This window comes from Hemicordylus capensis, chromosome 1 (assembly GCF_027244095.1).
Source record: "Hemicordylus capensis ecotype Gifberg chromosome 1, rHemCap1.1.pri, whole genome shotgun sequence".
Lineage (NCBI taxonomy): Eukaryota > Metazoa > Chordata > Lepidosauria > Squamata > Cordylidae > Hemicordylus > Hemicordylus capensis.
The window spans coordinates 136,148,234-136,162,760 of record NC_069657.1 but is presented as its reverse complement, the minus strand read 5'-3'; the positions used below and the strand labels follow the sequence as shown (position 1 = coordinate 136,162,760).

The following is a 14,527-nucleotide window of genomic DNA, read 5'->3' as shown; positions in this document are numbered from 1 at the left end:
GATGACCTCTCCCAGGGACTTCATGTAAATGTTAAACAGCATGGGAGACAGAATAGATTTTTGTGGCACCCCATTGGCCAAAGGCCATGGGGTGGAGCAGACATCCCCCAGCACCACCTTCTGAGTACGACCCCCTAGGTAGGAACAGAACCACTGTATAACTGTGCCCCCAAGTCCCAACCCAGAGAGACATCTCATAAGGATACCATGGTCAATGGTATCGAAAACAGCTGAGAGGTCCAGGAGGACTAACAGAGTCACACTCCCTCTGCCTATCTCCTGGCATAGGTCATCCACCAGGGCAACCAAGGCAGTTTCAGTCCCATATCCAGGTCAGAAGTCAGACTGGAAAGGATCTAAGTAATCAGATTCATCCAGGGCTGCCTGGAGCTGGGAAGCCACAATGCTCTCCAACACCTTGCACAAGAAGGGGAGGTTTGAAACTGGTTGAAAGTTATTTAAGTCAGCTGGGTCCAATGAGGGCTTTTTAAGGAAGGGCCTAATGATTGCCTCCTTCAGGCAAGGGGGGGGCACCCCCTGCTCTAAAGAGGCATTCACCACCCCTGCCACCCACGGAGCCAGGCCCTCCCTACAAGCCTTCACCAACCATGAAGGGCAAGGTTCTAGGACACACGTGGTAGGCCTCAACTTTACAAGCAGTCTGTCCACCTTCTCAAGCAACACAGTCTGAAAACCAACCAATATAACAAGATCAGACAGGTGTTGCATCGGCAACATCCCGTTCTGGTGATGCAAAAATCTTGGCATCCAAGTCAGAACGGATATGAGCAATTTTATCTGAAAAATGTAAAGCAAATCGGTCACAGTGGGCTGCCAAGTGCTCTGTTTGATGGTCTTTGGGGTCCTCACCTAGGAGGCCCCGAACCACTTGAAAAAGCTCCGCTGGACGACATAAAGCCGACGCGATGGTGGCGGGAAAGTAGAATTTCTTCACCGCTCTCACCATCATAGAGTAGGCCCTAATATGGGCTCTAGCCTGTGCTCGGTCACATTCATTAAGAGTTTTCCTCCAACAATGCTCAAGCCGTCTACCAGCCTGCTTCATTGTCCGCAACTCACCTGTATACCAGGGAGTCACTTGGGCTTGGCGGGTCGGGAGAGGGCATCTAGCCGTGACCGTGTCAATCGCCCGACCCATCCCTGCATACCAAAGGGAGTTATAGGAAGATGCTGAAAGGCATCATCTCATAAGGTGCGGGAGACTGCAATGGTAAACCCCTCCTGTATTCTACCATGGCTCCATGGTTGCCAGGAGTCGACACTGATTTGATGGCTCAACTTTACTTTATCTGAGGCATAAGAATGATGGGGAAAACAAGTCAAGTGTTGTAGAAAGTGCTGAAAGACCAAGGGAGCCACGGTTACCTCTAAGGTGTGCGTGTGTACAAGATATCAGCCCCCCCACGCAGCTCTTTGTGGCAGGAGCACAGTCCTACCGTGCTGCTCCTCCCTTCACCGCCACCCAGCTCCCTGCCAAGGTTCCAGTTTCCCCATCTCCCAGCCGGGCTGCTGCTGCTGCACCCTCCACCACCTCCTCCCTCCTCCTGAGCTGCCTCCTCCTCCAGCTCTGGATGCAGATTTTATACAAAGTCTCATTGGAATAGTCCAAAGTCTAGTTGGCAGAGCATGCAGAGGTGCATTCTAGTTGGCAGAGAATGGCAGAGGTGGTGGCAAGGAGGAGGAAGAGGCAGCGGCAGCCCCCAGCCTCCTCAGACCGCAGCATGGCCGCCGCAAGCGGCGGGGGGGAGGGACAAGGTAAATAGTGAGATTCGGACTCTTAAAAGAAAAAATAAGAGTCTCAATCTCACTATTTACCTTGTAAATACGTTATTGGTCTGCTCTGAAAATTTTTTAAGTTGGCTGTCATAGTTACAAAATTGTATAAAAGTACTGCCTCATAAAATGTGGGTGTCTCCGGTGGAATGTAGCAGGGCTAATATGGAGGATAAACAGAAAATCCACTACTTGTGTACCCTACTTAAATGATATGGTTGGGTAAATAGATTTCTCTACTTCCTAGAAGTGTGCTTCTACATTAGTCTAGCATCAAATTAGAGTGAAAAGGTTGCTCTGAAAATTGGCTCCACGAACCCGAGTAGTTCATCTTTTTATTGTGCAAAACATAAAAATTGCTCCTAATCAATCCACTTCAAGTTAGAATCTAAAAATTATCATTCCTTTCATCCTAGGGTACTTTGACAATGTTTTCCTTAAATTAACTAAAAGGGAGAATGTATTTGTATCAATAAGTAGAATATGGTCATTCAGCATAACATCTTACTGGGAGAGGAGTAAGGAGATCTGCAAATTATTACTCAAGAGTTCTTAACGAATTGATTAGTGCTTTATTTAGATCTTGCAAAAAAGAAAATCTCTTTATATTTGTCCCTTACTTTTTTTTAGTTTGACTCATTTGCTATTTTAAATGTGGCTATGATGTTGAGACACTTCAGAAGTGATGTAGTTAGAAGTAGACAGCTTTGTTAATGTTAGCTTCACTTTGGAATTAAGTTACTCTAAAGGGGTAAAGCACAGACATGATTGCAATTTAGTTTGCTGGGTTCTTTCAGGTTTCCTGCTTCTGTTTGTCTTTTTATGGGGTTTTTTTTGGAGGGGGATATTTCATGGTTTTTACTGATTAACTGATTTCAAAATTTTAAAAGTGATATTATTATTATATCTTGTTTACACAATCAGGCAGGTGTTATTGACTGGTTTGTTTTATTCAGACATCATCGTCGTCATCATCATTATTTAATTAATTTAACATATATACCCCCCCAAACTTTCATTTCTGGGCAGTTAACAGTGACATAAAAACAATTAAAACAAATATAAAAGGTTAGAACAGTTTAACTATTTAAAAACAGCATAAAATTAAAACCTACAAATTTAAAAAGCTGAAAAGGCTTGGGTGAAGAGATAGGTCTGAAAAATGTTTTGTTTTGTTTTAAATTGTCAGAGATGGGGAGGATCGTATCTCAGAAGGGAAAGCATTCCACGGTCTCGGGGCAGCAACCGAGAAGACCCATACCCCTTTGGCCACCAGCCAAGCAGGCGGCAACTGGAGACAGACCTCTCCAGATGACCTCAATGGGTGGTGGGGCACATAACAAAGAAGACATTCTCTTAAATACCCAGGGCCTAAGCCGTTTAGGGCTTTATAAGTTATAACTAGCACTTTGTATTTTGCCCAGAAACCTATTGGCAACCTCTAGTGGAAGATCTCCTGCACGACACATACAAGGCTGCAAATACGTTGTGCAACTTGTCAACCACTTCCACTAGTGAAAGAACACTGGAATTGACGGCCCTTAGTTAGCACAATACCCACATTATATCAGCACAACACTATCATGGACCGGATTATCTTGAACACCATGAATACCGTCCATCAATGCTAATAGAATTGCTAACTCACTGGAACAGAGATATCTATAAAACTAGCTAAAAAAATAATTTAATGCAACGTTTTAAGCGAGTAAGGTTGCACTAGACATGCTTATGTGATCTATCGGACGAAATAATCCAGAAGGCTTTATGAATGTATTTTGCAGCTTTTAACTTGTAAAGGTTTAAGCACTATGACAGGTTCATAGTATGTATGGAAATATAACCACTCAATGAATTTGGCTTGTATGCTATACTTGAAAATATCTAATCTGTTAATTTTTTGGTACTGCAAGTCAAACAAACTGAATGCAAAATACTAATTGTGTTCTCTACAGCAGGGCCTGCAGCTGTTTCTTATTAAAAACATCTAGCTTTAGGGTATTAAAAATGGAAAATCTGCATGCAGGAAGATGGGATGTTAACAAGGCTCAAACTGCTGCCCAATGTACATTATTTAATTTTATTTATCAAATTTGTACACCGCCCCAAACTTTCATCTCTGGGCAGTTAACAATAACGAAAAACGAGTTAAAAACTTAAAACAATTTAACAATTTAAAAATAAACCAGAGATAAAACCTAATTTATTTATTTTTTAAGCTGAGAAAGCTTAGGTGAAGAGGTGGGTTTTCAAATGCTTTTTAAAAAATTGTCAGAGATGGGGAGGATTGTATCTCATTAGGGAAAGCATTCCACAGTCTTGGGGCAGCAACCGAGAAAGCCCGTACCCATGTGGCCACCAGGCTGAGCAGACGGCAACTGGAGACGGACCTCTCCAGATGTCCTCAATGGGCGGTGGGGCTCATAATGAAGAAAACGTGCCATCTCCTGAAGAAGCTGACATGGAGAAGCAGATCTGGGTGTCATCAGCATACTGATAACACCCCACTCCAAATCCCCTGATGATCTCTCCCAGCAGTTTCATGTAGGTGTCGAAGAGCAACAATCAAGAGAAAGTAGGGAGCCTTGAGGGACGCCATATTTAAGCTCAGATTTCAAAGAGCAACAGTCTCCAATCAACATCATCTGGAATCTGTCTCTATGTCAACTTCTTCAGGAGATGGTGTAATTTCCCTAAATGCTTGCCTGGAAGCAGTAATGGGCTGGATGAGGGAGAATAAACTGAGACTGAATCCAGATAAGACAGATGTACTTATTGTGCAGGGTCAGAACTCCAGAGACGATTTTGATCTCCCTGTTCTGGATGGGGTCACACTTCCCCAAAAGGAACAAGTTAGCAGTCTGGGACTACTTCTGGATCCACACCTCTCCCTGGTATCTCAGGTTGAGGCGGTGGCCAGAGGGACTTTCTATCAGCTTCGGCTGATACGCCAGTTGCGTCAGTTTCTTGAGATGAACAACCTCAGAACAGTGCTACATATGTTGGTAACCTCCAGACTTGACTTCTGCAATGTTCTCTATGTGGAGCTGCCTTTGTACGTAGTCCGGAAGCTTCAGTTGGTACAGAATGCGGTGGCCAGGTTGGTCTCTGGGTCATCTCGGAGAGACCACATCACTCCTGTGTTGATAGAGTTACACCGGCTGCCAGTAGGTGCTAGTTATAACTTATAAAGCCCTAAATGGCTTAAGCCCTGGGTATCTAAGAGAACGTATTCTTCATTATCAGCCACACTGCCGACTGAGGTCATCCAAAGAGATCCATCTCCAGTTGCCGCCAGCTCGGCAGGTGGCCACACAGGGACGGGCTTTCACAGTTGCTCCCCCGAGACTGTGGAATGCGCTCCCTACTGAGATACGATCCTCCCCATCTGACAATTTTTAAAAAACATTTGAAAACCCACCTCTTCACCCAAGCTTTTTCAGTTCTTTAAAATTTTAAGGTTTTAATTTGTAGGTGATTTTTAAATTGTTAAATTGTAAGTTTTTGTATATATTTTAACTTGCTTTATGCTATTGTTAACCACCCAGAGACAAAAGTTTGAAGTGGTGTACAAATCTGTTAAATAAATAAATAAATAATAAGTAATCTTTTGTGACCATCCAGTTACATGAGCAGATTGGCTCCTGCTAGTAGTTTTCTTAGGAGGTATGAATTTTCTTTAATTGCATTTGTGCAACACTATATCTTTTGGGGAGCATAAATAGGATGAAAGCACACCAGATGCATAGCCAGTGGACTGCCTGCAGGCGGCTGCCAAAGCTGGTGCCAGGCCTTCGATGTGGGACTGGGGTCTGGGGGGAAGTTATACTAGGGCAGGGTTGGAGGTCTGGGTTAAAGTTTGTTAGTCCTTTTATTGGGTTGTGCCAAGCCTTTTGTTATGTGTTTGGGTTCTCTTAGGCAGGTTGATGCGGGGGGTGCATCCGGCAGCTCTGAGTCAGTTATTACTGTTGTGGTGGGGAATAGAAGAATTTGTGTTGGCAGAGCACCTGGTCGTTATAGGGGAATGGAAACCAATAATTTAGCAACTGTTTCCACTTCCGGCTGCCCTGTCAGATCTCTCGCCTCAGGGAGCAGTTCCAGCTACCTAGCCTTGCTCCTCTGCAATGACAGGTCGGTTCAGAATAAGACCGAAATCATCTATAACTTGATCATGGGTGAGGGAGCCAATGGAGAAGTGGGTGTGGGGTGGAGTGGCTATGGTCCATAAGAATACCATCTCTCTTGCCAGGGCTCTTGTGAGACAGTTGACTTATATTGAGTGCATATTTCTGGTGACGAAGGATGGATTGGGGATTTTGCTGGTGTACCGTCCACCCCGCTGCCCAACTGACTGCCCTAACTGAGCTGACAGAACTAGTCCCGGTGTTGGAATCACTCAGATTCTTAGTACTGGGGGACTTCAATATCCATTGTGAGGCTGACTTGTCTGGTGCGGCTCAGGAGTTCATAGCAGCCATAACAACTATGGGCCTATCCCAACTAGTTTCAGGAACAACTCATGTTGCCGGCCACACACTCGATTTGGTCTTTTTTCAAGATTAGGGGGGTGTTCCGTGGGTGGGGGACCTTGTGGTTTTCCTATTGTCATGGATGGACCACTACCTAATTAAGGTTGGTTTCACAGCCAGAACTCAGCCCTGCAGGGGTGGAGGACCTATTAAGAGGTTCTGCCTGAGATGGCTGCTGGACTCAGTAGGATTCCAAAAAACCTTGGAAGGTTTTGATGATGGTCCTGCCAGCAATTCTGTCAATGTCCTGGTGGGAACCTGGAATAGGTAACTCACCAAGGCAGTAGATACAATTGCTCCTAAGCGTCCCTTCCAACCTGCTTTAAGAGTGCCCCTTTAGTATACAGAGGAGTTGCAGAATCTTAAGCAGCAAGGTAGGCAACTGGAATGCAAGTGGAGGAGAACTTGGCTCAAATTTGACAGGACACCGCATAGAGCCCATCTGAACGTGTATGCAGAAGCGGTGCATGAAACAAAACCCACTCCCCCATTTCTGGTCTTCATGCATTGCCTCTGCAGATTCACGTTCACAGAGTTGTCCCAGGTTGTGAGGAGTTTGATTCAGGCTCCTTCCATTTCAAACCAGTCCCCGGAGACTATGTTCTGCTGCAAAGCTTTTAATGGGTTCTTTGTAGACAAAATCTATTCTATTTGGGCCAATCTGGAGTCTATTAAGGTGGTGTCCAGAAATCCCTCTTGCAGTATTAGATTAGATCAGTTTCAATCTGTGAAGCCTGAGGATGTGGACAAGCTGCTTGGGGTGGTGCGGCTTGGTCTCTGGATCCTTGCTCAACTTGGCTGCTTCTATCTAGCAGGGAAATTGTTGGAGATGGTCTAGTAAATATCATTTACTCATTGCTGAGGGAGGGTAGGATGCCTCCTTGTTTGAAGGAGGCAATTATTAGACCACTTCTTAAGAAGCCTTCCCTAGATCCTTCAGTAATGGAGAGTTATAGGCCAGTCTCCAATCTAACCAGTTCCAGCCAGTTGGAGTAAACCTATTATATAGACCCATTTCAAACTGGCTTTAGAGCAGGCTATGGGGTTGAGTCGGCCTTGGTCGGCCCTGATGGATTACCTTTACCAGGAAATCGACTAAGAGAGTGTGAATCTGTTGATTCTTTTGGATCTCTTGGCAGCGTTCGATACCATCGACTATGGTATCCTTCTGGGGATAGGAGGCACTGCTTTGCAGTGGTTCCCCTCCTATCTCTCAGAGAGATTCCAGATGGTGGAGCTTGGAGATGGTTGCTCTTCGAAACAGGAGCTATTATATGGAGTCCCTCAGGGCTCCATTCTGTCACCAATGCTTTTTAACATGTACATGAAACTGCTGGGTGACGTCATCAGGAAATTTGGTGCAGGGTGTTATCAGTATCCTGATGATACCCAAATCTATTTCTCCTTATCATCATCAGGAAATGGCATTCATTTCCTAAATGCCTGCCTACAGGCAGTAATGGGGTGGATGAGGGATAACAAACTGAAACTGAATCCAAGCAAGACAGAGGTGCTCACTGTGGGGGATCGGAATTTGAGGGATGCGTTAGATCTTCCAGTACTGGATGGGGTTACACTCCCCCAGAAGGAACAGGTACACAGCTTGGAAGTGCTCTTGGATCCAGGCCTCACTCTGGTATCTCAAGTGGAGGGAGGCTATGGCCAGGAGCGCTTTTCATCAACTGCGGCTGATTTGACAGCTGCGGCCATTCCTTGAAGACAATGATCTCAAAAACAGTGGTACAAGCCCTGAATGGCTTGGGTCTGGGCTACCTTAGAGAGTGTCGTCTTCTGTATTTTCCCCATTGCATGTTAAGGTTATCTGGAGAGGCCTGACTCCAGTTATCACTGGTATGTCTGATGGCGACTCGGAGCCAGTTGTTCTCTGTAGCTACTCCTGGCCTATGGAATGCACTTCCGGCAGATATCCATAATTTAGGCTCATTGTTGGCCTTTAAGAGAGTCCGAAAAATCTATTTGTTTGGCCTGGCCTTCCAAGGTTTTAAAATTGTTTTTAAGTATTTTAATTGGTTTTAAATGGTTAGAAATTGTTTTTATATTGTTTTTATATTGTTTTAAACAGTGTGTTTTAAATGTTGTTTTGATGTTTTTTAAACTTGTGCACTGCCGAGAACCTTTGGATGGGACAATCTAGAAATGTAATGAATAATAAATAAATATCTTTTTGACATTTAAAATAACTGAATACATTGAATACAAAATTAAAATCTACAAGAACATACATAAAAAGCTAGTTCAAAAATACATTTCTCATTTCAAGCAACAACTGGATGAACAAAAGTACAAAAAGAAATTCCCAATTTCAGTTAAACTGTTCCCATTCTAGCCTTAAATATGAATTCAGCACAGAATTCTGCCTATCAAATAAGATGTAAAGCTAATATTACAAAAATATTTCAGTACAAGTTAGGAAATATATGCAATGCTAAACTCCAAATAGAAAGTGAAGCATTTTTAAAGTGCAATACAACTATTAGAAGTAGTTATTTTAAAGGCCAAACACATGTAATCTGCTTCCACAATTCAAAATGAGGCCTCCCAACATCTGGAAAGGCAGGGATTTTTAAGCACATAGTGGTCTCTACTTCCCCACTGTCAAAGTGGGGAAAGGGCCACCATGTACACACAGACAAACTCTACTGAGAGTTGTAGCAATCGGAGATCTGTGGCTCTTGGTCTTACTTCAAGGCAACTTTGGACTGGCCAACTACAAAGCAAGGTTGTGATTGAGGTTTCAGTAACAAGACACAAAGCAAGCTTATGCTCAAATTTCCTTACAAAATTAAACATCATACACTTCCAAAGAAAGCCAGGAAAATTACATTCACAGTCTCCTGTAGAAGCAAATGGTCTTGGGGAAGAGAGAGATTTCTTTACAAATGCAATATTCCCCCCAAACATAATAATATGAAACTTACTAGATCCACGGTGTTTCTTTTGTTTGTTTCGCCTAAGGAGCTTGTGCAGAAAGTCTCCCATCGCTCCTTGACTTCATCTGGAAGCTCTAGAAAGTCGAACAAAGGAACCGTTTTAACACTAAACTTAAACTACTAAATGTTGTCACTTTGTACCCTGGATTGTCACTTTGAGTGAAAGCTATCCGTTCAGTTGAACATAGAATTGCATTTGTTTTTAGATGGGTTTTACATCCAGAAGCAGAAAAAAGTTAAAACGAGGCCAAGTTTGATTTTCTGTGATGACCTTCCATATTCCTGATAACTGGTAAGGTGGCAAATTCTTGATCATATCGAAAATATGGTTGCCTATGAACTCCTCCAGAGATGGCCACAAAGACACACAGGGATGCCAGGAAGACACGCCTTCCTCTTTTCTTGACATTTCCGTGTGTCTTCCCAGCCACCCTCATAGGCTCTGGTACAAAAGAACAGCATCCTCACACAATGACGGAAATGACAGATACTGCACAGAGCTCCCTGTGCTCAGAGCACCCACTTCTGCATGTCACCAGGGGGAAGGGGGTGGTACATATTCATTGCAAGCAGACATTCTGACGCACAGGCCTACTTGTCACCCTTCCATCCTATGCATGTTTACTCAAACATGAATCCTACTTTGTTCAACTTGATTCCAAATAAGCATGCACAGGATTGTGGACACAGCCTTCAAGTAAGTGATCTTGTTTGGTATCCCTGTACATGTACAGAAAGCGCTAAACAGAAGTCTGTTTCATTCCTAAGCAGATCTAAATTTGCGTGCAAAATATGTGGGCTTCATTACCAAATACTTTGGATCATCATCCTAGGTTGTATAAAGGCTGTATTTAACTGCAGCCCAATATATATCCTTTAACTGTTAAGGCAGTCAGGTAGTATGCAAGCTTGTTCAGCAAATACATAAACTGGAAAGTGATTTAAATATCAGTTTTGTTTCATGCCAATTTAAATCAAAGTTTAAATTGTCTTGATGCAAATCAATCTTCCCTGAAGGGCAAGAAATAAAAATTGGCATTCACAACCATCCCTTTTAATAGAAATGTGACATACAAAGAGGACAAACTACAAAAAGGCAGGAGTGCATACATAACTAACTTGCACCAAAATATAATTTCACTTAGAGAAGTCTGGACTTTAACTATCATGTCCTGGTGTTCAATGTTTACACAATTCTTAATGAGTTATAAGAGAAGTGGGAGCAAATTTCAAAAGCAGAGCTGGAGCCAATAAGCTACAGTTAAAGCTCAGAGGAAACCTGGAGATAAACATTTTGGCATGGGGAGTAGGGTGGGAAGAGGTTGTGCAACTTAGAGAACTTAAAGGAAAACCTTTAATTCAAGTCACAGAATCATCAGAAGAGTAAATTACATTACTATTTTAAAGTCATTAAAATATGCCCAACTCTCCCAGCAGGATTAATCCTCCACACATATAATCAATAGGCAAGCATTACTTTTTTAAAAAAAATTACCTTTAATAAGCTGCTGTACTAGTGTATTGTTTGGCCCTTTATCAGTACTGTGCACAATACAGTTCGCTATTCTTGTTAAGTGGCCCATATAGCCATATCGCCTTCCTCCTTCAGCCCTGCAAGAGTTTAACACAGTTCATCATTGAAACAGGCAGTTGTCAACATGTTATAGTTAAGGTGTTCCATTTATAGACTTCTTTGGATGGGAATTAACAGATGGTAGTTCAGGCAATGAAGGAAACAGAGCGATTTGGTTGATCTTCAGTATAATGGATTAAGGCATTCTTAGGCAGCTGCCTAACTTGATTTTAAAAAATTGTGCAGATCTGTTAAAACAAATATTTGATCCAGGAAGAAAGACGGGTTGACGTATTTCATCAAAATCAGAAATGCGACTACATTTCAGAACTCGCCTTGGGGACAGTGTTCTCTCTAATTTTTCTCATCTGTGTGCGGAAAGAATTTTGTTCTGGGAGGCAGTATCAAGGCAGTCTGTGCATACAGAGTGGGACCTTCCTGATTAAACCTGAGCGGGATCTAAAATTAACTGAGCAGACATCAAAAAAGTGTGAGTGCACGCACATGTACACGGTTTAGAGGGAACACTGCTTGGGGAATCACTTAACACTTCTATTTTGCCTATTCTGCACATTCTGAAAACTCCATTAAAACTTGTGTGCCATTTCACAGTTCCAATATATAGCTGCTTTTTTGATACAAATCAACTGAAGTAAAATTAGGCTAATATCTATTGCATGCACAACTATATACTAGTTTGCATTCTGTTGCTGTTTTTCATTTGCTGGATGCATGCTTTACTTTGTATTATCATAATGTAAAGAGAACTATGTATTATATAAATACATATAAATGTTAGCTGTTTTTAATGCAATGTAAGCTTGCCCCAGAAATCCCACTTTTATGTCAAAAGAATGGGGTATGAAGGGCAGCAGAACACTCCAGGGGGAGAAACATGGATGATTAAATCTTGTCTTTCCTGCTCAATAACCCCACTACATGAACATGTCCCAAGGCAAAAGTAGCATACTAAAGCTGAGCTTTATGAACAACTCTCAATTACTCGACATTTCTTTTCCTAAATTAAATCAAGTCCCATGTTATTTCCCAAATGTGATACAGAATATTAACTGCACATGAGCAGAAAGGGTTTTGACTACTCACTGTTTCTTCTCATTCATCTCCCATGCTTCAAGTATTCGTTCTATTAAATGGCACTTAAGGAAAAGCTGGAAGAGAAACATTTCTTCAGTTTTTGCCATGAAAAACAGAAGTACAGGCAAACCTTGTCAACAGCAGTTCCCATACTCATGGTTTCGCATATCCACTGTCGGGGAATAGGAACCTGACCTCGGCATATGCAAGGGGGAGGGGCGGCCCACAAGGAACTCTCGTATCTGCGAGTCAGTGGTGGCAGCACACCTTTTAAAACTGCCGCTGTGCAGTGGGGACGGCTCCAGAGGCAGTCACAGCATTCGGGATGGTGGCAGAGGCGGCAGCAGCAGGGATTCCTTCTCTCTCCCAAACAGTGGCCATGGAGGCAGCGCTGGTACCTTTTTAAAACTGCCACTGTGCCTCAGGGAAGGCTGCGGAGGCGGCTGAGGCAGCAACAGAGACTCCCTCTTCCCTCCCAACTGAGCATGCCGACCGGTCTGCAGCCCATTTTGTATAAACATTTATATCCCACTCTTCCTCCAAGGAGCCCAGAGCGGTGTACATGGTTATGTTTATCCTTACAACAACCTACCTATGAGGTAGGTTAGCTAAGAAATACATGACTGGTCCAGAGTCACTGAGTTTTATGGCTGAATGGAGATTAGAACTCAGGTCTCCTCGGTCCAACACTCTAACCACTGTACCACACTTTCACTGCCAACACCTTTTTAAAAAGTGTGTTTCTTTGTATAAACTGTTACTTATTTAATCTACGAAAACAAAACTAAAAGCATCAGCTATACTTGGAGAGTATCAGCAAGCACACTTATTGCTTCTGCTCATGGCTACTGGACTTCTGTTAAGGAGCAGATTAAGTATTAAGCACAAAAGCCTTCTGAGCAATCATATAAAAAATTGCTCATGTTTCCACTCACTGACACAACATTTATTTTATTCACCAACAGAGCTTTTATTCCAACTGTGGATAGCCTTCCTCCAACTAAAACTTACTGAGACATAAGTTTTGGGAGGCATAAAAATATGTACAACAACAACAACAAACCAGGGGGTAGCAGAATAGAAGAAAAAGAAACAGAAAAAACAAAATACAAAGATCTACAAATTGAAATTGAAAGGCTGTGGCAGAAGACGACAAAAATAATCCCAGTGGTAACTGGCGCCCTAGGAGCAATTCCAAAACAACTTGAAGAGCACCTCAACAGCATAGGGGCCACAGAAATCACCATCAGCCAATCACAAAAAGCAACATTACTAGGAACAGCCTATATTCTGCGACAATATCTATAATAATAACAGCAATGACACTGATAATAAAATTCAGTCATCCCAGGTCCTTGGGAAGGACTCGATGTCTGGATAAAACAAACCAGTCAATAACACCTGTCTGACTGTGTAAACAATAATAACTACACCCCAAGAACTACAATTTACAAAAAGAGGATGCTTACATGTTTCAGCAAAAGGTTGTCTCCAATGGAATCCTGATCCAAAATTGTACCATTTTCTGTGCTTTCAAAAGGAGTTGCAAGAATCAATGCAATACAAATTTCTACTTGAGTATGCAAAAAGTTATTCCATGTATATTTAAAAAACATATCCTGCAAAGTGAAAAGAAACTGAAGTCAAAAGTTACTCTATTAAAGCCTAAACATGCAATGTTCACAAAACACACACCAATGGCAAACACAGAAAACAAGACAGCCAACACCACCACACGACTTGTTTTCTTAATTACTGAACCACTGAAACTTCAAAATAGCCCGCTAAAAATTTAAAATACTAGACTGCATCTATCAACACATGAGATGTGTAAAAGCAACAAAAGTATAACTAAGCCTAAGTTGGGATTATCCAAGAGCCAATTTACTCATTATTTTCAATAGCTGACATGAGGAGGAAAATTACTTAGAGCAGTCCCAAGAAATTAAAAAGGACAAGTTGGGCAATATATAACAAAATTTCAACAGAATTACTCAGAGCCATTTTCCTCAGCGTATCAGCCACTGAAAATTTATGCGCTGTCTCTCTTTCAAATATAGTGTTGTTAGGAGGAAACTTTTTATTTTTTTGCATTAGGGGCAACAAGCAAAAATACACCCACCCCAGGAGGCAGACTAGCTCCACCAAGTCCCCTCACCACTGCCTGCTTGCTAAATAGCTTCATCAGGCTCTTGGACCCAGTCCCCTCACTGCACCTGCCAAGGCCTTGCCACCCAATCCAGCAGCCAATTGCTGCGTAGGCCACACAGCAGCAGGCATGCGCAGTAAATATGCAGCAGGGCAATCAGTTGTTCGGCGGGGATAGAACCTCTCAGGTGGCACCCCAAAGCCCCTCTTTTCAGGCAGCTCATGTTCACTGAACACATTCGCCCAATTGTGGCCCTACGCCTGCTCCCAGCAATGGTGGGCCAGGGTGGCTCATTCATGAGGTAAGGCAATTGCCCCAGGCAGTGCACCCCTGGGGTAACAAGCACAGGCATCCTGTGCCACTCCCCACTCCCACAGCCTTCACCTCACCTGGCCTGCTGCTACTACCATTTCTCCCTATTCCTTGCTGCCCTCCG

The 14,527-nt window shown here is 42.8% G+C and overlaps 1 protein-coding gene across 13 annotated transcripts in view; it reads right to left on the bottom strand.

Annotated features, from left to right (window-relative positions):
• PPP6R3 (protein phosphatase 6 regulatory subunit 3) overlaps window positions 1-14,527 on the bottom strand; it is a 177,534-nt gene that overhangs the window by 58,340 nt on the left and 104,667 nt on the right. For all 13 annotated transcript variants that reach the window (XM_053261811.1, XM_053261821.1, XM_053261801.1 and 10 more), the window contains 4 exons: window positions 13,412-13,561; window positions 11,952-12,016; window positions 10,770-10,885; window positions 9,263-9,348 (listed from right to left, as the gene is read on the bottom strand). In XM_053261811.1, coding sequence (XP_053117786.1) covers window positions 9,263-9,348; window positions 10,770-10,885; window positions 11,952-12,016; window positions 13,412-13,561 — 417 coding nt within the window. The remainder of the gene's footprint in view (window positions 1-9,262; window positions 9,349-10,769; window positions 10,886-11,951; window positions 12,017-13,411; window positions 13,562-14,527) is intronic.